General features: G+C 39.5%; 1 protein-coding gene across 1 annotated transcript in view; it reads right to left on the reverse strand.

Moving 5' to 3' along the window:
• Positions 1 to 27,293, reverse strand: part of slc15a4 (solute carrier family 15 member 4) — a 73,986-nt gene that overhangs the window by 38,627 nt on the left and 8,066 nt on the right. The window contains exon 5 of the mRNA XM_063034247.1: positions 7,032 to 7,200. Within this exon, the coding sequence (XP_062890317.1) occupies positions 7,032 to 7,200 (169 nt within the window). The remainder of the gene's footprint in view (positions 1 to 7,031; positions 7,201 to 27,293) is intronic.

Here is a 27,293-nt window from a genome sequence, read left to right on the forward strand (position 1 = left end):
TTTTTTAAACTGTAGTGCCATGTAAGCTTTCACAAGTCTTCCTAACAGCTCTAGAAGTTATTTTTAACTAGCAATAAATACACATTTTAAAAAGAGCTTAACTAGAGTAATGCACACAGAGTTTGAGCAATGCATACATAGAGTTTACATATTAAAAAGAAATTGGAAAATGACCTGCACATTTTTTGCTGAATTTGACACATGCTCTGTGGTCATGACAGCACTTTTGACTTGCTTCAATAGATCTAGTTTAAACTGCAGTATGGTTTATACGCTTCAAGATGCTGGCAAGATGCTCCACATTTTAGTTACTCCACTGCTTAAAAAGGCAATCTTATCAAAAGACTAATGTTAACAGCTATGACCTTTGGATTTTCAGCCAATATAACTATTCCAATAATGGATAATATTCAAACCTTGTGAAAACAAAAGGTCTCATTGACAGATGTAAAGGTTGTTGCCCACTGTAAGACAACTTCCCATCCTGATTTCTGATGGGCTATGAGTTAGGAAAACAGTTTTATTTAAAAGGTCAACTACCACTTGAATATCCTCCAACCACATACAAATAACTTGCTCCCTCTAACACATAAATCACTGTGATTATAAGCATAGTCCCACAATTCAGTGGAAAGTACTTTCTTTTCATTCAACTAAGCAAAACTATGCTGAAGAATAGAAGTACAAATAATTATAAATTTACTTAATCTGAAAGTGATAAATATAAACATTCCTCCAGCAACCAAAACAGACAATTTTAAAGTGAAATTGTATGCTGACAACACAATTTCCCAAACTGGATCTCTTCCAGCAATAGACAAGAATCCAGAAAATGAACAATTTGTATTCATTGGTGAATGAGAGGAACATGGAGGTCAGTAAATAAAGATTAAAGCTAAATCATACTTTTAGAAATTGAAAGTTAAAAAGATTTCCAAAATCCTATTTACTATAAAATCTGGCATATTGATATATGTCAATCTTTTCCCAAAGTGGCCAAATGGAATGGGGAAGGGAGAAAACAATTTATGAATGTTTACTCCCTTGAATTGAAAAGCTACCTGGGTCACTTTTGAAATAGGCCACACATTGACCAGTTGGATCATTACATCAACTGGGCTTATATGTAGTTTGCATACAGCCATAGACATTTTCAAAATGATACTGGAGACTCTCAAGAAGAGCTGACACATTGGAATCAATAGTGATATCAATCGAATGCTTTATTCCCCTATCCCAACTGGAAACGAATTCATGACCACCACCACATTTAAATACAAATATTGTAGATGCTTGGACAGGCAGTTCCTATGAAAAGAAACTTAACCTTTCAGATTAATAACTTTTCAGATTCAAGAACGTTAATTTTAGTACATAAGAGACAAAGTAATTGTTACTCCAGTTCTGATTCAGCACAAAATACAAACACATTAATAATAAATACATAAGACAACTTATAGGCAGATTAATATATCCATAAAATGACACTAAGCACAGGGGTGCCTGTACATAATGGGACTGACAGTAAGTAATAGAGGTAATTGGGGGTATGGAGTGGGGGGGGGTAGCTGTCTAAGTGAATGGAGGTGTTAATCAGACTTACTGCTTATGGAACGAAACTGTTTTTGAATCTGGAGGTCTTGGTGTGGATGCTACATAGCCTCCTTCCTGATGACAATGGGACATGCAGTCCATGAGTAGAGTTGGTGGGATCCATCATGATGTTCCTGGCAACTTTCTATATATGTCCTTAGTGGTATATAGACTGATGCCAATGATACACTGGGTGCTTTTGAATACCCGTTGTCCACTGTAGTGCAGTTTCCATACTATGCAGTGATGTAACTTGTTAGGATGCTCTCTACTCCGCATCTGTAGAATGACAGAAGCATAGAAGTACATGGTACAGCTCTCTTCAGCCTCTTTGGAAAGAAGAGGCTCTGATGAACTGTTCTGATTGTGCGGAGTGTGTTCTTGGACCATGAGAGGTTGTGTGAGATGAGCACTCCCAGGAGTTTGAAACTGCTTTCAGTTTTCACTGCTGATGCGAGTTCTCCTGAAGTCAACAACCACCTCCTTTGTCTTGTTGACATTGAGGAAAAGGTAATTTGCCTGGCACCAGGCCTCGAGTGCTTCCACCTCCTCTCTGTTGGTCACCTTATTGTTGTTGGTAATGAACCCCGCCGCTGTTGTGTCATGGGCAAATTTGCCAATGCAATTACTTGGGTGTTTGGCCATGCAGTCTGTGTGAGCAGAGTGTACAGCAATGGGCTAAGCACACAGCCCTGGGGAAGACCCGTGTTCAGGATGATAGAGGGAGGAGTGGTCGTGCATTCTGACTATCTATTGGTTAGTTAGTCCAACACAGGGTTACACACTGGTGTATTTAGGCTGAGGAGTAGCAGCTTATTCACCAAGGTCTGTGGGCCAATAACATTGAATGCAGTGTTGAGATCCAGAAATAGCACTCTGACAGTGTCCTCGTTTTCTAGGTGTGCCAGTACGAGGTGCATGACAGATGCTATGGCATCTGTTATAGCACGGTTCTATCGGTAAGCATATTGGCAAGTGCCAAATTTGGCAGGAATAGGGTTTTGAATATGTCAAAGCATTCAAAGCACTTCATGATGATTAGTGTTAGTGTCACTGGATGGTAGTCATTTACAGTTCAATAAAAAGTTTGTGAACACTTTGTAATTATCTAGTTTTCTGCATTAATTAACTCACAAAATGTGGTCTGATTTTCATTTGACGTAACAACAGACAAACACAATCTGCCTAAACTAATAACACACAAACAATTGCACTTTTCATGAACACATTGTTTAATCATTCACAGTACCAGACTGGAAAAGATATGTGAACCCTTAGATTTAATAACTGGTAGAACCGTGCTTACCAGCAATAACCTCCACCAAACATTTTCTGTAGCTGCTGATCAGACTTGCACAATGGCGAGGAGGAATTTTAGACCATTCTTCCATACAAAACTGTTTCAGTTCATCAATATTTGTGGGGTACCTTTCAGGAACAGCCCTCTTCAGGTTATGCCATAGCCACTCCCTTGGGAGAAGGTCTGGACTCTGACTTGGTCATTCCAAAACACAAATATTCTTATTTTTAAACCACCCTGTTGTTGATCTACTCTTGTGTTTCGGATCATTGCCTTGTTGCCTCATCCAACTTCTACTACGCTTCATGTGATGGACCACTACCCTGCCATTCCCCTGTAAAATGTATTGAAACAATTTTGAAGTCATTGCTCCTTCAACATTTGCCAGCTGTCCAGGCCCTGAGGCAGCAAAGCAGCCCTAAATCATGATACTCCTTCCACCATATTTTACAGTTGAGATGAGGTTTCAGTGTTGGTGTTGGCTAGTTTCTCCATTACAGCGTACATTTCTGCTAAAAAGTTCAACTTTTGTCTCATCAGTCACAGGATATTGTCCCAGAAACGTTGTGGAACATGCAGGTGGTCTTCTGCAAACTCAAGATGTGCAGCAATGTTTTTTTTGAAGAGCTGTGGTTTCCTTTGTGGTGTCCTTCCATGAACACCATTCTTGTTCAGTTTTTCTTATAGTGGATACATGAATAGAATCTTTAGCAAGCTCTAGAGATTTCTGTAGGTCTTCTGCTGTTACACTTGAGTTCTTCTTCATCTCCTTCAGCATTGCACATTGTGGTCTTGGTGTGATCTTTGTAGGAGACCCACTACTGAATTTCCCCCATTTGTAAACAGTATTTCTTAATGTGGACTGATGAACACACAGGTCTTTCGAAACACTTTTGTAACTTTTTCCAGCTTCATGCATCTCTACAATTCTCTTCCAAAGTCCTCTGAAAGTTATTTTGATCACGGCATGGTGCACATAAACAGATCTTTCCTGAGAAGAACAGGATTTGTCTGTAATCTGACTTTGTGTCTTTTTTGTAGGGCAGGACACCTCAACAACCCACACCTCCAAAATCATCTCATTGCTTGGACCACCTGACCCCAAATAGCTTTTGTAGAAGGCATTACCCAAGAGGTTCATATACTTTTTTGAACCTATACTGTAATTGTTTAAATAGCGTACTCAGAATTGAGGAGAAGGTCAATTGTTTGTGTGTTATTAGTTTAGGTAGATTGTGTTTGTCTATTATTGTGACTTAGATGAAGATCAGAACAGATGAGTAATTAATGCTGAAAACCAAGTAATTGCAAAGGGTTCACAAGCTTTCCTTGCAGCTGTAGTTCTGAAGGTGTAGAGTTCTTTGGTACAGGGATGATGGTAGCTGATTTGAAGCATATAGGAACAGTAACCTGGATGAGTGGTGTTGAAGACGACCATGAAGATGTCAGTGTGCTGGTGTACACACTCCCAGAGTTCTCAGCCTGGGATGGTGTCTGGCTCAGCTGCCTTATGTGGGTTGACTCTCTTAAGAGTCCTTCTCAACTCAGCTGCTGTCACAGACAGTGGCTACTCACCTGGGGGTGCGGGGTGGGGAGCTTTCATGGCTGGCTTTGTGTTGCACACCTCAAATTCATTCAAAACAGCCCTGAAGCATAGAGATTGCATCATTAGGCCATACAGTGATGGTCCTCTTGACAGATTTCTCCATTTTCAGCAGCAGTCAGTATGCTGGGATTAACATTTTGGAGATTATAATCAGAGAAACCAAGATAAGAGCATGGGATGGCTTTATAAGATCTCTATATTTCAGGTTTCTATCATCTGGGTTCTTTTGTGCTTTTCGGTCATTGCTATATTTAGCTCTGTACATACACTGACAAAATTCTGCCAATGGAATGCATTCTCTGGCAAAATAATTCATTAATGTCTTTTGCTCATTCCAGATTCCAGCAATCAACAGAAGAATTAAAGGTTCTTGCAATAGTTAGATTTTGCAATTTAAAAAAAAAATAAAAATGCAGAAAATAGAAACAATTGCCATAGAAGTGCTGCTCCCAAGGGAAGATGTCAGTTGGAGTGGTTTCTCTCTCCAACGATGCTGCTGGATAAGGTGGCTGTGTGCGAAGGCCCTATTGCTCACTGCTCCAAGGGAAGGCCTCTGCGTTTGAGTGGTCTCCCTCTCTCTGTCAATGCTGTCAGAGGATATTACCAAAGTTCTGTGATTTATGGATTGGACTGCAGATTGTAGTTCAAATTGGACTCCTTCAGATTTTTTTTCATATATATTCTGTGTTTTCACCTTTTCTTTTCCCCCCTTGTTGCTGTTTGGTGAGATTTGTTAAGATTTTTTTTGAGCAGGGGCACTTGGGGCTTGATGTTCTTGTAGCCGTTTGGCACGATATTTTTCTCCTGCGTGGGGTCTATTGATTATGTTGCCATTGTGAGATTTGTCTTTTTAGTGCGAGGGGAGGGGGTGATGTTTTTATTTTAACGACTTTCATGGCTTTTCTTTGTTTTTTGACTATCTGGAGAAGAATCTCAGAGTTTGTATACTGCATACATACTTTGATAACAAATGAACCTTTGAATCTGATGATAGACAAGCTTCTGTTTTGGACCTAACACATTCAGATTTTCAGATTTTGGTTAGTATTTTAGCATTCACATATGTAATGCATTAAAGAGGAGAAGATGGTGGCGCGACGCAGCACGCATGGCCGTTCTAAATGATATCGATATGTGTTAACTAGGGGACCGCGCACAATCCTGATTTGATGGAGACAGCCGTGAGAAGCACGGAGGAACACCTGGAGAAACTTCTGAAATGTCCACTTCGCTGCCGCTGCTACTGTGCGATCGAGAATCTCCGGAGGGGAAGGCCCCAAATCCTGGGCTTTGCCTATTGTCTGTTGCCAGGGCCGGGGTCAAAGCGCTCGGCAGAGATGGTGCTTGGTGTCGGAGAGCTGGTCGGAGACTCAGGGTTTTCAGACAGACTCTGAGCCGGACTGTGGTCGGATGCTTCCAGGATGCTGCATCGGCAAGTTTGCGGCACTGGAGGTTCACCGTCTGCGTAAAATGATGGGACTTCGAGAGACTTTGGGGATTTTTACCATGCCCATGGTCTGTTCTTAGCAAATTACGGTATTGCTTTGCACTGTTGTAACTATATAATTATGTGGTTTTTGTCAGTTTTTAAGTCAGTTTGTCATGTGTTTCTGTGATATCATTCTGGAAAAACATTGTATCATTTCTTAATGCATGCATTACTAAATGACAATAAAAGAGGACTGCTTGTCCTCATAATCTAATCTAAGTAACTGATTCTAAAAATGGTTTAAAATATTCCCCCCATAATTTGTTGATTATATCAGTCAAACATACAGAGCAATACAAATAGTGAAACCCAGTTTAATATTCTCGGTTTCCTGACACAAGACCTCATTTAAAACAGAGATCCTGATACTACCCTCCATAAAGTATACTCTTCTGAATACCAAATTTACCAGTTTTTGGTGCTAAACCAGCACTGGATCACAGCACGATAATAGAAGTGTAAAAGTGCATCAAATACCAATGCTATTAATACAACAGATCTGATCAATACAGGCAATCATAATACTAAAATACCTCAAACTACATTTACTTTTGTAGTCAGAAAGGACAAGATCAAAAACCAAGCTAAGTGAACATTTGCAAAACTCTCAATGGAAATTTATAGCTATAGTCTAAGTCAAGGTTAAATCCTCAACTGCATGCATTATGCCCTTCTGCTTATCTTACAGGATTCATGGTTTTAATTCTATTTTAATATGACATTAACTGTAGACCAGGTTTAACCTGATCTCGGTTCCTCCTCGGCGTTCATCCTGAGATACAAGTATTTGACTCCTGAATTCTTTCAGCTGTGTCGGGGGCCAAGGTGAAAATTGGTGGGGATGTCAATGAAGAATTTAAACTTGATATAACAATAAAATTAATATTTGTACAGAGGCACCACATAATTATTTACATACATCTTCAATAATGTCACGTCTTGATGTATAATCATCCAATTTACAAACACTCATACTCTCACATTTATTATGGAATGGATTTTAATTTCAAAACATTAAGAAAACTTTCTACACATATACTTACCAGCAGCCACTGCAGAGCACATAACAAAAAACATGCCAACAGCAATTCTCATCAAGGGTGTAGGCAGCAAGCCTTTCCTCTTTAGCACGGGATCTACCACTTTGTCTTTGACTGGGATCAGAACCAGAATAAGTACTGCATCAAACATGGTGAACCAAGCAGCTGGAAGCTGTAGAAAAGTATAGTTGGAATAGAATGCAGATCAGGGATCACTGAAAAGTAAAGACGCAACAGCACAATAAATCATATATAGTAAAACTGACAGTCCATCAGCCTTGTCACTTTGCTAACGTCAGAAGCAGATTTTCTCGACTACAGAAAATTACTATTAATGTAACATTTTTACTTCACTTTCTTTTAAAGATATTAGCGGCACAGTAGCATAGTGGTTAGCACAACGGTTCACAGTACCAGTGACCCACTGCTGCTTGTAAGGAGTTTGTACGTTCTCCCCATGACTATGTGGGTTTCTTCACATAGTCCAAAGACGTACCAGTTCATAGGTTAATTGGTTATTGTAAATTGTCCCATGAATAGGCTAGAGTTAAATCAGCGGATTGCTGAGCAGTGCAGCTCAAAGGGCCCAAAGGGCCTATTCCACACTTATCTCAATAAATAAGTAAAATTTTCCAGTGTACCCAGTGAGTTTAAGTGGAGGAGAAAAATATACAGTGCAAGCACTCTGGCTCCCAAATCCAGCTGCACGTCTACTCATTGCTCATGCTCCTGAACCTTGGTGTTCTGGATTCCAACCCTGGCTCCAGCCACATGTTTGTCCACAGTCTGGACCGCAGCCCCACTGCACTCTGAAGCCCGAGCTCTGATTGCACACCTCGCCTGCTCTCCAAATCCCTAGCTTGCATTCTGGACTGAGCAGCGAGTTGGATATCAGACCGCCAAGTTTTCTCAGCAATCATTTGCTGGATTATTGGAGTTTCATTGCAATTAGCACATAAAATTGTACTCTTTGTAGTCAATATTAAAATAACTTCATATTTTTCTTCATAAGATAGACCCATGCTTTGGAATGTGCAAGTTGCACTCCTGAAAAAAAATTGCTGAATCTTGCAATTTTTCATTATGTAAAGCCTTATCCATCACCTTATCTATGCATACATCAACAAATGTGAGCAGAAATAAAAGTATTTATTTACTTCTCACTCCCCAAACACTACCCCCCGCCCCGCCACCAACCCAAGTGCAAATTTTATTCTGCAGCTCTTTTTTGGGTAGTAATGCAAGATTGAATTACGTAAGGTTGAATTTCTGTTAACTAAACAACAGACGCTGAAGTCACTTGCATTTGTATCAGAGATGTTATATTTTAGCAGCAAAGCCTGGGCTAAAGCAGTTTTCACCAACAACGGCCCTCTGTGCTTCCTACTTTCTTCCCATGAACATACTGCAACAGAAAAACTATTTAAAGTATTAAAATGCCCATTTTCCCACCTAGGAAAGTCACAAATATTTTAAATAGGTGTACCCTAATATATTACTCCTAAAATGCAAATATCATTTTAAAAAAACACGGCAGATCAATTATATTCACAAGCACAAGAGGTACTGCAGACGCTGGAAATCTAGAGCAATGGCAGGTCAGCAGTTCTGGTAGCATCTATGGATAGGAATAAACAGTCGACATTTCAGGCCGAGACCCTTCATTAAAATTTGATTACATTTCTATGTAAATGTATTAGTATTCCTAAAAATTAAATTTCTGGGTACTTTTTACTGTCTTTAATCCGTAGCAGTACAGAAGATGTTGAAGATTGAAGTTGTGAACAAACACCAAGTGAAAAAAATATAAAATTGCTGAACCAATCTACAAGCATATTCCACTTTAGTGGAGGAACAGGATTGCTCTGAGATCTAGCATAGACTTAAAACTAAAAAAGACAACAACCCTCTATAAGCAAATATTGCAACTAGTTTCCAAAATGCGAGTTATTGCAAATGATGTGAAGCAGTTAAATCCTTACATTAAAAGGACTGAAAAAATAAACTGATCTTCTAATATTAAGTTCAGGCTTAATCTACAAAAAAAAAGCTAAATAATTAACAGGAGGCCATGGCTCCAAGAATACCCTCGCTCTCAATGGTGGCAGAACAAAGCATATAGGTACAAGAGACAAGGTTGAATCATTTAGAATCAAGGGTGCTTGGTTGATGATCCAGTTTTGTTGGCTTTCTATCATCATAGAAGCCAGTGATCAATCCATTCAATTTACTCTACATTGACAGCAAGAAATGGATGAGCACACAGAGCACAGCAAAGCAATTAGGACTGAACAGCACTCTTTCTGTGTGCTAAAGTTCCAGAGAAAATTGTATTGAAACAGCTTAGCGTGAACAGCAGCTAAATGTGCGGTTCATGCACAAAAAGAATCAAAGTGGTAACCTGATAATTACTTCCTCATTCGTCTGTTCTCAATCACTCAGTGATAGGCGATGGCATTGACAACACCACCCCCATACTGCTTACTCATCAATAACTTTTTACCAGTGCTCAGTTTGGGCGTAACAGAACCATGTACTGCAGTTCCACATTAAATGTCAGCAAAAGAGCCAAATCCAAAAGTGAGGAAAGATTAACACCATTTAGCACCACAAAGAATCTGATTAAGTGTAGCATGATGAAACAGAAGTCAATGGAAACTAGCAGAGGAAAAGTTACTTCTGGAGTCATGGATAGTAAAAAGAAAGATGCTTCTGGCTTTGAAAATTAAATATCCCAACTCCAGCATACCTTCCCTAGAATTCCCAACGAAGTTCCCTGGTAATTACCACTGGGTGGAAACTTAACTAGATCAGTCAGATAAACTGACTATGTGAACAGCTCAGACTGGGCATCCTGTAACGAGTGCCTCAGTGTACGACTTGCAATTTTCACGGTGCAAGGAAGTACAAGTTATGTTTTCCATTAACCTACATGATCACAACTCTGTTGACTGAACCATATGCTGTACCCTGAAGATTCACTTCCTCCCCTCCCACCACACACTGTGGTACATTGCAGCAACTACTTGCCTGGAAGAACAGAGACAGCAAACGTATGAAAATGCCACCACTAGAAAGTTCCCCATTCAAATCACGTTAATCTAGCTTGGAAATATATTGTCATTACTTCATCATTGCTGCTTAAAGCACTTGAATTGTAAGAAATAAGAGGCTAATCCATAAAGCTTGCAAAGAACACGAGAGCCTCATGCAAATTGACAGTTGAGGCCAGATCCTCTTTACACACTTCCATAATTACTAGGTTACAACTTCTGCCAATCAGCTTTTTAAACTATGCTGACATGGTTCTGAAAGGCACAGTTTGATTTTCGTTTTCCCAAACTGGCATCATCTTTGTTTCAGTAACAGAAACTAACTTGAAAAGTGCGAGTGCAAGGTATTTCACTTTGGTATATTGAACTTACACAGTAAACAGTAGAGCCCGACATATGGAGTACTGCAGAACAGGTGGATCCTACGAGAAGCCAGTTTAGCACTGAGACCAACTTGAGAAGTGGCCAAGAAGTTGATCACAGTTGCAAACTGCCAAGACTAAAGCTGCTCTGCACTCACTGGCCACCTTACTCTGTTACAGGTTGTATGTCAGTTTCGTGCAATTGAATACTAAAACTTAAAGAAAATGATGCCTCCCTGTGAGTTGATAAATCACAGGATTCCCACAGCCCTTTCAGATAAACTGTATGAAGGTAGGATTTACAGGACTTCCTATCCAACTGGACTGTGAAAATACCTTGGATCATTCAACATGACAACTCACCAACATCTTGAAGGCAATTAGGGATCGATGTGAAAAGAATGTAATTTAACAACCTTTAGTAAAGTATGTCGCACAAGTTGAAAAGCAAAATACAACAGATGCTGGTAATCTGAAACAACAGGATGCAAGATTATTGTTCAGAAGCCTAATGGCCTGAGGGACGAAACTGCTTCCTATCCTGACTGTTCTTGTATTTATGCATCAGTCTCCTGCCTAATGGTAGAAAGGCAAAGAGGATGAGGGATGGATGGGTGGGATCCTTAATAATACTAAAGGCCCAGCATACACAGCACTCCTGATAAATGACCACGATGGATGCTAATGAAACCCCTACGTTCCTTTCAGCTGTTCTCACAGTCCTTTAGAGGGACTTCCAGTCTGATGCTCTGCTGCTCCCATACTAGATGGAAATGCAGCTTGTCAGGACGGTCTCATTGGTGCTCCTGTAAAATTCCGTTAAGATGTTAAGATGGGGCGGGGGGGGGGGAAAGACTTATTGCCTTAATCTCCTTAGGAAGTGGAGGTGCTGCTGTGCTTTCTTGTTCAGGGAGGTGATGATACTAAGGGACCAGGTGAGGTCATCTGTGATGTGAACTCTCAGGAACTTGGTGCACTTAACTCCTCTATGGAGGAGCCATGTATGCACAGAGGGTGATGGTTCATCTGGACCTTCCTGAAGTCTACATTCATTTCCTTGATCTTCTTCATATTCAGATTTAGGTTGTTGTTCTCACACCAGTCCACCAGCTGCACCACTTCCTCTCTGTACTCTGACTCATCGTCATCGCTGATGAGGCCAACCACTGTTGTGTCATCTGCAAATCTGATGACATGATTTGAGCCGAATCCTGTGACACAGTCATACATCAGCAGTGTGAATAGCAGCGGCTGAGGACACAGCCCTGGCTCGTGCCAGTGCTCTGAAGTTTTTGTGCTTCACATACTCTGATCCCACATTACTTGTACCACAATATTTTGCAGAGTCACTATTGAAATAATTTAATTCTTTCTTCCAAAAGCAACCACATATTCTACTCCACATGCCAACTTTTGTCCACTCACTTGACCTAATCTAAGTGTTCCTCACAACTTGCTAACTCACCTATCTTTGTATCATCAATAAAATCAGACTACAATATACTTGGGCCTTTCTGCAAGTCTTCAACATAGATTAAAAATAAAAGTTGAGACTCCAGCACTGATCCCTATAGTGAAAAAGTGACAATCCAAAGATGACCAATTTATCATGACTCCATGCTTACCCCCCCAAATGACTATTAATTTTTGGGGGGCAATAACTTAATATTCCTGTCACAATACTGACCAAATTGTATTACCCAAAAAGAATTAACCGTCAAAAAAGATACTAAAATTACTAGATGCAATCTGCAACCTAATCTGACATATCATTATTTTGATCTTCCTATTAATTCCTTCAAGCTGTCCTGCATGAGTGGCTTTGCCCTTTTGGCTCTATTCTTAATATGTTTATTAAAAAAAACTATTTTAACTGTTGAGTGTGCGTGTTCACACCAAAATTTTATTTTGTGGGAGCCTTCATTCTGCACAGCTTCAGAAAGTTAACTCAAATTTCCTTTACAAAAGTAAAATAAAAACTAAACCAGCTTAAGTAACATCAAGTTTAGTAACAATATAGACAGGTGGGTAGCTTGAGAGGTTGCATGCTTCTTCCACCGTTTTTGAAGAACTACAGTGTGTTCCTGATGTCTCGCACTTCTCAATACAATCCCAAATGTTCCTCCTCTTTGAGTGGTCAGGGGCCAGGGATGTCCACAATTCAATGGAGACATCATGCATTTTCTATAGGGGCTGGAAAATATCCTTGAATCTTTTCTCTTTCCACTTGGTAATCTCTGGCCATGAGGGAGCACGAAAGCTTTGGGAATCTGGTGTCAAATTTGCAAATGCATAGTCTGCCCATTGGAGCTGACCAATGCAATTAGGGTTTCAGTGTTGGGATTTTGACCAAGAAGACTCTAATTGGTTTATTTTTCTTGCAAGCCCCATCTGTCATGTTACAAATACAATTTCCATGCTAAAATTACCAATTATACACCACACTGAACTTGTTTCTCTAAAATTTGTATTCAGTATTTTACTGTTGAAATATTGATATTAATTTACTACAAACTAACAAAAAATGCTTCAGTATCATTGCCAAGATAGTAAAGAAAGCCTTCAAAAATCAATGACCATGGGACACAGAGCACTTAAATAAAGCAAGATTTTCATATTTCCAAAATTCACACTTCCTGTGATTGCCAGTTTTAACTTCAATTACCACATGATTCCATTTACAAATGGTCAAGATTGTTGGTCTTCTAAAACAAAATTTAGTAGAAACATGCTCAAAAGTTCTATGTTTTGGTTACAAAATCTATATTGTTTTTCCAATGGAAGTGCTTTTAAGTTTTAATTAGATTTGAGATATTTACAGTCCTATCACTCTTTAGGAACTAAAATGTTCAGTCAGCAAAATAATTTATCATCAGTTTTCTATAGTACATGTTAACTACTATTCTAGTCTGATTTACTTTATACCCTTAAACAAATGACCTCATTTGTAAATAACTGTGCTTCAGTAACAGGTCAATAACCTATACTTCAATTTGCTTTGAGAACCGACAGTTACTTCAATAGTTCAAAGTTCAAAAAGATTCAAAATACATTTATTAACAAAGTATATATGCAATTTACAACCCCCAGATTCATCTTCCCTCAGACAGCCACAAAACAAACACACAACACGGAACCCGTTCAAAGAAAACATCAAACTCCCAACACGCAAAAATAAGAACAAATCGTGCAAACGCCAAAAACGAGCAAATAACACAGAATATTAAACATCAAACCGCAGAATCCTTGAAACAGTCTAGGAATGTTCAGTTTAGTTCAATTCAATTTAGTACAGTGTCATTTGTTGACTGCAGGCCACAAAGCCAGTTTGCCACAATCAAAAACGCGAAAACTACCAATTTTTATTAAAATGGAGTAACCAGAAACACAGAACATGAACCACAGAGTCCTCTTTAAAAAAAAGAGTCCAATCCACAAACCACTCTGATCAAACCTTGTCCAATACCAAAGACTCCTGCACCTTCCTCTGGCAGTAGCTAGCAAGAGGGAGAGGGAGATGAGGTCGGGTCAAATGCAGACAGAAGGCACTGAACACAGGCATGCCTTCCGCTCTCATCCTCATTAACTTCAAGGTTGCTTGATGCTTTAGTTGGCAAGTTGGTCGAGAATTGGAGCCAATCATGGGTTCCCGCTCTGCCATTGGGCTGCACACTCCATTCTCAACCACACTGAATTTGTGATAACATAGCTTGCGCTGCTATGCCTTTGGATTATGAAACTATTATAATAGTGGAACTAACCAAAATGTTTATGCTTGTTGAATTATTTACTTATGAGTAGCTTACATAACTTTTGGATTATCAAAAGCATCCCAGAAAGGAAATTACATTTTTTATTATAGGAAATATAGTCACTTATCCTTCATTGGCTGTGAATCTAAATTCTGGGGCTTCCTATTCAACAATACTATGTGATTACCTTCACTAAGATTACAGAGCTCAGTAAGGTGACTCAACGCCTTTTAAAGTAAAATTACAGATGCGTAGGATGCACAACATAAAATTTACAACACAAACAACTACAACTAAATATGTGCCAGTCAAAAAAAGGTATTCAACCTAATCCCAGTTTCTAATATTAGGTCTGTGGCCCTGCAGATTGTGGGCTTTCACATACAAATCAAAGTACTTCATTCCCCAATGGGATAACATAGAAAACCTGCAGCACAATACAGGCCCTTTGGCCCACAATGTTGTGCCGAACATGTACTTACTTTAGAAATTACCTAGGGTTACCCATAGCCCTCTATTTTTCTGTCCAGGAGCCTCTTAAAAGACCCTATTGTATCTGCCTCCACCACCGTCACCGACAGCCTATTCCACACACTCACCACTCTGTGTAAAAAACTGACCCCTGACATCTCCTTTGAATCTACTTCCAAACACCTTAAAACTATGCCCTTTCGTGGATTATGTCTCTATCATCTTTCAAGCAGTGAGTTTCAGAAACCTGCCACGTTCAGTCAAATTAATCTCACTACAACTTCTCTCAAACCCTTTCACCGATTACTTTTATTCCCTTGTTTTTCACCAAACGCCTTAATCTTATACACATTGGTATTCTCCATTTCTACGAAAAACAACCCCAGCTTATCCAATTTTTCCTTTTGCCTATCACTTTAATCCTTCATTCCAATTTCCCCGTTCTCTTATACACTTCCTGCAAGGCCTAGTCCATATTTCTTTTATCTGAGCATGTTGCTGGGAACTCAATATTGAATTCAACAATTTCAGATAATCTGCTACTCCTGTGTGGTGCCAGACATACACAAGGTCATATCTCTGCAACATTTATTCAGTTTTAACTCTCTCCTGAACTGCACAGCATTTCCATTTTTCCAGATTTTCAGCTACTGCTGTGCTTTGCATCTCAGTTTCAGCATAGTTTATTGTTTTTCCCTCCCCTGCCCTCAGTCATTTCCCTCCATTCTCATTTCCCCCAGAATGATCAGCTATGATTCACATGTCTTCACCACCCTTGTACTGCACCAACAACATGCACCTGTTCTCAATTCTTTTGTACCTCACCATATCATCAACTTATCAATTGTTTTTCCTCCTCCAAACTCTTTCCCTTCTTTGCAATAAAACACATTTTCTCACTGTTATTGGTTTTGATGAAAGGTCATTAACCCTGTCTCGCTGCCTGACCTCCTGTGTATCTCAGCGTCTTGTGTTTTCATTTTCTGAAAATTATATCTTAATTTTCCAACTTTGAAACACACATCTTCAAATCTTCTTTGCACCTTTTCCAATGTATTTGTATTGTTCCTGTAATGTGATAACTTGAATTATAGCTAAATTGTGGTATATTTACTTAATGTCTCTGCTCTTATATTCTAAGTTTCAGTATAAAAAGGAAAGAGTTTCATTTTAAGTAATCTATTGACTTGTCCAGCTCCTTTAAGAATCTTTGGATATGTACTCAAGAAAATCTGCTCCTTCACACTGCTCAACATCCTGCCATTTTTAAAAAAAATTCTTTTGCCTTGCCAAACTTTCCCAATCCATTATTTCAATCTTCTCTGGATTAAATTCCATTTGCTATTTTTCTGCTGAACTGATCAAATCATTTATATCTTCCTGCAGCCCAAAGCCTTCCTCACTGCTTTCTATTGATAATACTTTTTAAAAAAAATCACAGTAATCAAGTAATTGATTGCTATGATAGCAGCTATGGATGGGTCAAGGTTTAAGACCAATTGACTGCTGTCTAGAACTGAAAGAAATAAATTGAAGTCCATGAAATGTATTCAAAACAAAGTGCAATTTGACATTGGCAATGCCATCCAAAAAAAGAACACTACCACAAGTTTCAGTGTTTATCATTTCTTTCACCAAAGGGTGGTGAATCTGTGTAATTCATTACCACAGACAGCTGTGCAGGCCAAAATATTGGGTACATTTAAAAAAGGGTTGGAGTCAGAGTCAGACTTTAGCATAGAAACAGGCCCTTCGGCACATCTAGTCTCTACAGAGCCATTAATCTGCCTCGTCCCATCGTCCTGCACCTGGGCCATAGCCCTCCACTGCTCATATGTTGATATGTTCTTCATTAGTATGGATATCAAAGGTCACAGGGAAAAGGCAGCTGTTATCAAATGGAGGCACAGACTCAACGGGCTGAATAACATAATCTACACCATGTCTAATGGTCTTAAACAGGAAACTAGAGCACTGTGGAATGTGTTATTTTCAACACATGGAATACTTCCTGCTCCATTTATACTTTGCAATTAGCCCCTAACCACATATTCTCAACACTTCTTACTCCACAAATACTAACTTCTACCTTCTATTTTATGTGACAAATGAAAGCAATCTATGCTAAGGACTCTTTAACCTGGGGACCTGGAATCAAAAAAATGAGGAAAAAAAAGATTATATTTGTCTGACCTGGATTAAACACATAGGCCAGAGTAAAGGATAATACAATTTACATCATCACACTGCACAATTCATTAAAGCTATCCCATACTATACTTATGGACTGTAGGCACTCTATGGTCTTTTGAAATACTAATATGAATAGATCAATATCTTGTAAAAATCCACTGTAAGATAACCCATCATGAGTGGTACCTGCAAAGTATTCCGTAAATGACAGGGCCAACATTTTCAATCCTATCTATCTGAAAATCATGTGATATTTTCAGCATTTGGATATCAGTGATGCTAATAATGTCGCATTTAAATAAACTTTTAAGCGAGACTTTAAACATCAAAAGGTCAGTCAATAAATTTGAATGGGATGATGGTTCTAATACTGATCATGCCAAATCGAGTTTTGGTAAATGTCTGTATTGTGTGTTATTCTCCTTTTTCTCTGTTTAAAACTATTTAACATTTCTGGATTAGGTTTTCTTCAGAATTTGCTGCTTTGCTCAAGTTTAATGCATTCCGCTGCCACTTTAAGAGGACCTTGGGATAGATCTAAGTGAAAACTTCTGAATACATTTTTTAAATTAAACTAACTAGGAACTCCCATCCACTTTCTGATTTGTTCAGTTGTATAAATAACTAATTAATCTTCCAACTTCAATCCAATGTGTCTTGCCTTCAATCTTGTTAGACAAATATCACTACGCAACTTATTTTTACAAATTAGACAATAGTGTTAAAAGTAGCTTGCACAATTTAAAGTCTCCTCATAAGGGATTTTCTTAATGTTGAATTAGTATCAAAAATTAAAGCACAGTAGTGACAGATTCAACAAATACCATCCTGGCACAGAGCCATACATACAGGAATTCTTTCAAATCTGACTTTACAAGTGAATAATATTGAGCAACATGGGTAGTTGAGTTAGTTATTTGGACTTACAATGGGAAAACCAAGCCAAAATTACCATCTGCAATCTTCATTGAAATTTATATATACATAAAATCAATAATGGCAGGATTGAAGCTCAGACATGAGATTCAAGAGATTGCAGAGACTGTTTTTCTTGAAGTGTGTGTTGGCAAAGTATGGCTGATGTCTATGGAAATCCTAACTGTCAAACAATCAGCCAAGATCACAAGTTGCAGTTAACTCTGAAATACAAATCCAAGCTTATAGTACTACTGAAGTGATTGTAAATTAATTTCTAAACACTAATTTTGAAAAGAGGAAGGAAGAAAAGAGATTATATCCTTAAGAACATGATGCATTAAGGAACAGAGAATGAAAGTTGACACAAAAAGGGAAGTTTGTGTTTTAACAGTCATATTAGATTTTCCCTCCTGGTACTAGGACTCTATAACACCTGCAGAAGTTTTACAATGTTCACACATTAAATGCATTTTACAGAAAGCACTTCATAATGAATGCTTTTACCATTTCATGAAGGTCAATGTTACAAGACAACAATAATAAAATACCATTGCAGGCCGGCAGAAGACCTTTGTCATTTTGCCCACCTATTCACAGTAATACTTCCACAAATGTTTTCTTATTTCTCATCTGGCATAAAAAAAAGACCATTAAATCTATATTGGCATCGAGAGACATTCCGTTGATCCCATTCCCACACATTTCCTAGTAAGCTGTTCCCCCTTTTTTATACCCATCAACTTCCTTCTGAATCTATTTCTATCTACCTACATTATAGGGAATTTACAATAACTAACCTAGCAACCAGACAGATTTTGCAACAATAAATCTGGGGAATTCTATGCAACCATGGGGAACATGTGAAAACTTCGTACAGGCAGCATCCGAGATCAGAATCAAATTTGGGCTGCTGGAGCTGCAAAGCAGGAGCATTAATCATTGAACCATCCAGTCACAGTCACCCCTAATGTTTTCTTCACCAATTATACAGCACATTTAAGAACACTCTAGAGGGTTCCCTTTGGTTACTCATGATTTTTTAAATTTTGCTTTAATTGGGTCTAAAATATACAGACCTAATTGAAATAAATCTAAAATTTTGAACTTATTTGCTTTCTAAGCACTTTCAAGAAGACACCAGAGAACAAATTTCACAACATGTGCCAGTGATATTAAACCCAATTCTGATATCATCATTCCCTTAATTGAGGAATCACACATGCGGCCTTTTCAAGTATTCAGTTACTGAGGAAACAAAAGTACAAACACATGTTTATGTGTTGAATGTATGAATCATTTTCAATCTATAGGTGTTAACACACAATACTAGGCTGAAGGCACGTCGAAAAACATTAATGGCTATGATGCTTCGCTCTGCTATGAGCTCAACGCCTTTTATACCCATGCTTTGAAATGGAGAATGAAACCACACCTGTACAAATCCCCACGACATTTGGCAATCTTATGATGTCTGTCTTGGAAGCCGACGTCAGAACATCCTTCAAGAAAGTGAACCACTCCATGGCATCGGGCCCCAATAGTGTAGCATGCAGAATGCTGAAAACCTCTGCCGACTAACCACTGGGAACGTTCAAGGATATCTTCAACCTCTGGAGGGAGGAGAAGATGGCGGCGCGACGCAGCGCGCGCGGCCGTTCCGAATGATATCGATATGTGTTAACTAGGGGGCCGTGCACAATCCTGATTTGATGGAGACAGCCGTGAGAAGCATGGAGGAACACCTGGAGAAACTTCTGAAATGCCTGCTTTGCTGTCGCTGCTACTGTGCGATCGAGAATCTCTGGTGACGAAGGCCCCAAGTCCTCGGCTTTGCTTATTGCCTGTTGCCGGGGCCGGGGTCGAAGCGCTTGGCAGAGATGGTGCTCGGTGTCGGAGAACTGGTCGGAAGCTCGGTGTTTTCGGACGGAAAACTGTGGTCGGAAGCTTCCAGGGTGCTGCACCGGCAAGTTTGCGGTGCTGGAGGTTTACTGTCTGCGTGAGATGACGGGACTTTCCAGAGACTTTGAGACTTTTTTTTACCGTGCCCATGGTCTGTTCTTATTAAATTATGGTATTGCTTTGCACAGTTGTAACTATATGTTATAATTATGTGTTTTTTGTCAGTTTTTAAGTCGGTTTGTCATGTGTTTCTGTGATATCATTCTGGAAAAACGTTGTATCATTTCTTAATGCATGCATTACTAAATGACAATAAAAGAGGGCTGCGTGTCCTCATAATCTAATCTAATCTAATCCAACTGTTGAAGTTGGAGGATCATTCATACCGGTGCCCAGGAAGGGCACAGGAGGTGCCTCAAGGACTGTTGCACTCACACCTACTATGATAAAGTGCTTTGATAGGTTGGTCGTGGCGAAGACTTAACTCCTGCTTGAGTCAAGGCCTAGATCCGCTGCAATCTGCAGACACAATCTCACTATTTCTCTCCTAAGCCTTGGACCATAGTAATACCTATGTCACAGGCTGCTGTTTATCGATTACAGCTTGGCATTTGACACCATTACTCTATTAACAATTAACAAACTTGAAAACTACTTACTCTGCAACTGGATTCTTGATTCCTTCATTGGGAGACCACGATCAGTGCAGATTGGTAATAACATCTCCTCCTCGCTGACAATCAACACAGGCACACATCAAGGACGTGTGCTTAGCTGACAGCTCTACTCTCTCTCTACACGCACAACACAAACACGCCAGGCATAGTTCAAATGCAATCTATAAATTTACCAATGACACCAGTGGTGTTAGCATAATCTGAGAAGTAAGAAAGGAGGTATAGGAGCAAGATAGATTGACTGGTAGAGTGGGGTCACTAAACTAACCTTGCACTCAATGTTAGCAAGACCAAGGAACTGATCATGGACTTCAGGAAGGGGAGATCAGGAAAATGTACACCAATCCTCATTGAAAGCTCAGCAGGGAAAAAGGTGAGCAGCTTGAAGCTCCAGGGTGTCAGCAGTTTGGAGGATCGATCCTGAGCCCAATGTACCATTGCAATCATGAAGAAAGAGCACAAGCAGCTATACTTCATTAGGAGTCTGAAGAGATTTCATGTCACCAAAGACTCTTAGCAAATTTCTACACAGATGTACTCTGGAGGGCAATCTGACTGGTTGCATCAGCACCTTGTATCGTGGCTCTAATGCACAAGATTGAAGACACTGCAGTAGGCCACCACAGACACGAGTAACCCCACCCCCACCCTCCAAAGACAGTGCATCAAGGTAGCATCCATCACTAAGGACCCTCACCACATTGGACATTATCATCATTATTATCATTAATATTATCAATGTCTGACCCACACTCAATTGTTTTAGGAATAGCTTCTTCCCCTCCACCATTGCACTTCCATCTCACTATTCCTCTTTTGCACTACGTATTGATTTTTTAAAAAATCATAGCTAGTAACTTTTTTTAATGTCCTGCACTGCACTGGGTCCACAAAACAACAAAATCAGGCATCTCAGTGATAATAAACCTGATTTTGAAGCATGCATGAAGGAAAGACAACAAAACCTTTTACCCATATATATTGGATATGGAGACTCATCTTAGAACACATGAGATACAAAAAGAATGATACTAAAATATAATCTGATTGATTTCAGAAGATGTCATCCTTGTACAATAAATATTTTCCCTTTCGGTTTCAAATCTAAAACATTCTAAATATCCAAGTTGCCTAAGCAATTAGAAATATGGGAACTACTAGTTGATTTCACTTGCCAAAGGCTTAATTAATTTGCCCATATTCCTCCCAAGATCTTCATTGTTCATTAACAGGAAGATTCACTGGAAAGATTAGCATTGATTATCCATGCCAAAAAACACCTACCAAGTGGAGTGGACTATCTTTTAGAGCAGTTCAGATCTGACCAAATTATAGTATCTGATCTCACACAGGACTGATCAGGCAAAGATGTTGGTAAGGATTATTAAGGATGTTATTAATATTCTGCCCCAAAGTTTCATTTCAACAGAATTATGTAATTAATCAAAGTTATAATTCTCCAGGTGCCATGTTAGGATTTGAATTCAGAACAACTGATTAAGTATGCACACCTGAATGATCATCGCAACTAAAACCCTTAAGGACACAAGACCCAGGAACAGAACAGGTCATTCAGCTCAATGTGCCTGCTGTGGTCTTACTGAATGGCAGAACAGGGGCTTTAAATTCAGGACCACCATGTATCAATCCCATTATCTTTGATAACCAAAATTTTTAATATCCAAAAAGTCTATTTGTCTTGTGTATATACACAGTGACTGAGCCCCTACAGTCTGCTTGGTTGATAATTTCAACGTTTCACTATCCTCCGTGAGAAGAAATGCCTTCGCATTTCAGTCCTGAATAGGTAACCCCTCATTTGAGTGCAAGACCACCCCCACCTCCCAAATCAAAATAGTCCAAGAGTGAGACACAAATTTCGCATGTACCAAACCAATGAGATTATCTGCCATTCTTCTACACTTGAGTGTTCAATCCAATTCTTAACTGCTCCTTGGAGGAGGATTCCTCCCGTTGAATGATTTAATCTGATGTACCTTCACAGCACTCCCTGTTTCACAAATATATTCTTCCTCACATAGGGAGTTGTATGCAGATTTCCAGTTATGCTTTCACCCTTGTCCTTAACTGTAATAAGACATCTTTTTGCCCTCTCTCAATTCTTATTGCAATAAAAAGCCAGCATAATTTTTGTCTTCCCCTAGCTGCTTCCAGTAACCACATATTAACTATGATTCCTATGACATCTGCAGAACAACTACAATTCATGAAATACTCTCCTTTTCTATTTTTCTACCAAGGTTCAAAACTTCGTATTTTGTACCACAACTGCTACATCCTCACCCATTCGCTTAACCTAAATCTCTCCCAAAGACTTTCTGCTGCATGCTTACAACATCTAATTTTGTTGTCAGCAAACTTCAATCACACTTGCAAACAAATATTGATCAAATAACATTCTCTCACCCCACTGATGAGCATAGTTCTGGCAAATGATTAGCGTCCAGCAAGACCAATACTGACTGCCTCCATGGATGCCACCTTATCTAGCAAGTATTGCATTTCCAACACCTTTAGTTTAATGTCAGTCCCCCCCCCCCCTTAACATTGAGAGTACCAGACACCAGACTAAAACATTCTAACTGGGCTACCAAAGTTCAAAGTACGCTTATTATCAAAATTTGTATACATTATACAACCTTGAGATTCGTCTCCTTACAGGCAGCCACAAAATAAAGAAACCCAAACGAAAACCATAAAAATAATGACTGTCAAACACCTAATGTGCAGAGAAAAAAAAAACAACAAATCATGCAAACAACAGAAGTTCATGTTTGATGTAAAGAGATCAGTATTCTGATTCACATATTAAAATCTATCAGTAAAAGCGAGTACTGCTGATGGCAAGTTAGAAAATATGCTGCTTATAAGAGACTGAAGGAGATACATCACCTCAGATTTATTAATAGATTTGCCAATGAATATTTTTCCTCTCGTACTTGCCTATGATCAATAAAAAATTAATTCCCTTAAATTTAATAGTTGTATGATGCAACACACAGAATGTTCCATTCATTGACAATTTAACCAATTCAACCAAAACCTAATAGTAATTGTAACAATACATTTCAGACACTTTATTTGATATTTTCTTCTATTTGCCTACCTATGCAAGGTGAAATCAATTAATTATTGATCACCAAAAGCAATATTTGGGGGATTATCAATTAAAGTATCTTGGGAAAATAAGTAATTTCAAGCAAAAAAACTAAATCAGAGATCTGTATAGAATACAAATTATGGTTGAAATATTTAATGCCTTTAACCTATCATGTATATTTGATTTGAAATAAAATTTAAACATGTAGAAAGGAAATAATTAACATAACTTCAATGAGTAAAACTTCTAAAAGTAAAACTCCAATAATCCTCTATCCAGCCATTTGGAAAATCCCAATGGTTTAGTATCTGTCTCACCGGATGACGTTTACAATGTTTACTTGTCAGGACCCTGATTCCCAAGCTCCTTGTAAACTCCTTAGCTGTCTAGTGCCCTCGCTCCTTGACAAGTTTGTATTCAAGCTTTCTAAAACATTAATAGGTTCACCAAAATGTTACTGTGATAATTAGGGGAAAAAGAAATTTACAATTTTTTGGAAGCTGGAGGAAGACAAGCTGACCTTCATCTATTATACCCATATATCACATTACTCTTTAAACTCTTAACATTCCACCAGTCAAGCTTTCTCCATTAGTGCCAAAACAAAATTAAAATAATACAATAACCAAATAACTTAACCTTCATGTTCTCTAATACTATTGCAAAAAAATCATAATTAGTAAACAGTTTTTCAATGTCAAAAGGTTTGAAACTGTCTGATAGATCTGACAGTTTGGAAATGTGCCTTAGTCAGTTGATATGACTTTCTCTTTGGTAAAGCCCACTCAAATTCTTTAGCTTTTGCTTTAGTATCAACTTACTGCTGGAAGATTCATTTAGTATAGGTAGGAAGACAGTGCTATCACCAAGGAAGCAACAAACCTCAGCTGGCTTAACATCCCAAAAGATTCCTCATTTAAGTGGATAACTATAGTACAGTTATTTGCCAGTTTGCCGGGGGGGGGGGGGAGATGGTGGATTGTTGCTCGCTGCCACTTACGCATTGGGGGGGAGGGTCTTTGGGGTGTTCTCACGTTTAACTGCCGTTCATTCTTTGGGGCACTTCTCTGCTTTTGTGGATGTTTGTGAAGAAAAGGCATTTCAGGATGTATATTGTATACATTTCTCTGACATTAACGGCCTGAGGTCATGGTACATATTGGTACTTATGACATTGGTCGGAAAAGGGACGAGGTCCTGAAAACAGACTACAGGGAGTTAGGAAGGAAGTTGAGAAGCAGGACCTCAAAGGTAGTAACCTCGGGATTACTGCCTGTGCCGCGTGACAATGAGTATGGGAGTAGAGTGAGGTGGAGGATAAATGCGTGGCTGAGGGATTGAGTGGGGGCAGGGATTCCGTTTTCTGGATCACTGGGACCTCTTTTGGGGCAGACGTGACCTGCACAAAAAGGACGGGTTGCACTTGAATCCCAAAGGGACCAATATCCTGGCGAGGAGGTTTGCTAGGCTACTGGGGAGAGTTTAAACTAGAATTGCTGGGGGTGGGAACCGAACTGAAGAGATGGAGGAAGAGGCGGTTGGCTCACAAACCGAGAAAGCTTGGAGACAGTGCGAGGAGGAGGATAGGCAGGTGATAGAGAAGGAATGCACTCAGACCGCTGGTTTGAGATGTGTCTATTTTAATGCAATGAGTATTATGAAAAAAGCGGATGAGCTTAAAGCATGGATCAGTACTTGGAGCTATGATGTTGTGGCCATTACAGAGATTTGGATGGCTCAGGGGTAGGAATGGTTACTTCGAATGCCAGACTTTAGATGTTTCAGAAAAGACAGGGAGGGAGGCAAAAGAGGTGGGGGCGTGGCACTGTTATTCAGAGAGAGTGTCACAGCTGCAGAAAAGGAGGAAGTCATGGAGGAATTGTCTATGGAGTCTCTGCGGGTGGAAGTTAGGAACAGGAAGGGGTCAATAGCTCCACTGGGTGTCTTTTTTTAAAAAAACAGACCTCCCAGTAGTAACAGGGACATCGAGGAGCAGATAGGGAGACAGATTCTGGAAAGGTGCAACAATAACAGGGTTGTCGTGGTGGGAGATTTTAAATTTCCCAAATATTGACTGGCATCTCCCTAGACTGAGGGGTTTAGATGGGGTGGAGTTTGTTAGGTGTGTTCAGGAAGGTTTTTTGACACAATATGTAGATAAGCCTACAAGTGGAGAGACTGTACTTGATCTAGTATTGGGAAATGAACCTAGTCAGATGTCAGATCTCTCAGTGGGAGAGCATTTCGGAAATAGTGATCACAATTCTATCTCCTTTGCCATAACATTGGAGAGGGATAGGAACAGACAAGTTAGGAAACTGTTTAATTGGAGTAAGGAGAAATATGAAGCTATCAGGCAGGAACTTGGAAGCGTAAATTGGAAACAGATGTTCTCAGGGAAATGTACAGAAGAAATGTGGCAAATTTTCAGAGGATATTTGTGTAGAGTTCTGCATAGGTACGTTCCAATGAGACATGGAAAGGATGGTAAGGTACAGGAACCGTGGTGTACAAAGGCTGTTGTATAGCTAGTCAAAAAGAAAAGCTTACGAAAGATTCAAAAAACTAGGTAATGATAGAGATCTAGAAGATTATAAGGCTAGCAGAAAGGAGCTCAAGAATGAAATTAGGAGAGCCAGAAGGCCATGAGAAGGCCTTGGCGGTCAGGATTAAGGAAAATCTCAAGGCATTCTTCAAGTATGTGGAGAGCAAGATGATAAGACATGGGGGAATAGGACCAATCAAGTGTGACAGTGGAAAAGTGTGTATGGAACCGGAGGAGATAGCAGAGGAACTTAACGAATATTTTGCTTCACTATTTGCTATGTAAAAGGATCTTGGCGATTGTAGGGATGACTTACAGTGGACTGAAAAGCTTGAGCATATAGATATTAAGAAAAAGGAAGTGCTGGAGCTTTTGGAAAGCATCAAGTTGGATAAGTCATCGGGACCAGATGATATGTACCCCAGGCTACTGTGGGAGGCGAGGGAAGAAATTGCTGAGCCTCTGGCGATGATCTTTGCATCATCAATGGGGACGGGAGAGGTTCTGGAAGATTGAAGGGTTGTGGATGTTGTTCCCTTATTTAAGAAAGGGGGTAGAGATAGCCCAGGAAGTTATAGACCAGTGAGTCTTACTTCAGTTGTTGGTAAGCTGATGAAGATCCTGAGAAGCAGGCTTTATGAACAATTGGAGAGGCATAATATGATTAGGAATAATCAGCATGGCTTTATCAAAGGTTACAGCGGAACATTGATAGGATGCAAAACTGGGCTGAGAAGTGCCAGATGGAGTTCAACCTAGAAAAGTGTGAAGTGGTTCATTTTGGTAGGTCAAATATGATGGCAGAATATAGTATTAATGGTAAGACTCTTGGCAGCGTGGAGGATCAGAGGGATCTTCGGGTCCAAGTTCATTGGACACGCAAAGCTGCTAAGCAGGTTGACTCTGTGGTTAAGAAGGCATATGGTGTATTGGCCTTCGTCAATTGTGAGATTGAGTTTAGGAGCAGAGGTAACGTTGCAGCTATATAGGACCCTGGTCAGACCCCACTTGGAGTACTATGCTCAATTCTGGTCGCCTCACTATAGGAAGGATATGGAAGCCATAGAAAGAGTGCAGAGAAGATTTACAAGGATGTTGCCTGGCTTGGGGGTCATGCCTTATGAGAATAGGTTGAGTGAACTCATCCTTTTCTCCTTGGAGCGAGAGAGGATGAGAGGTGACCTGATAGAGGTCTATAAGATGATGAGAGGCATTGATCATGGGATAGCCAGCGGCTTTTTCCCAGGGCGGAAATGGATAGCACGAGAGGACAC

This window comes from Mobula hypostoma, chromosome 27 (genome assembly GCF_963921235.1).
Source record: "Mobula hypostoma chromosome 27, sMobHyp1.1, whole genome shotgun sequence".
In the NCBI taxonomy this organism is placed as follows: domain Eukaryota; kingdom Metazoa; phylum Chordata; class Chondrichthyes; order Myliobatiformes; family Myliobatidae; genus Mobula; species Mobula hypostoma.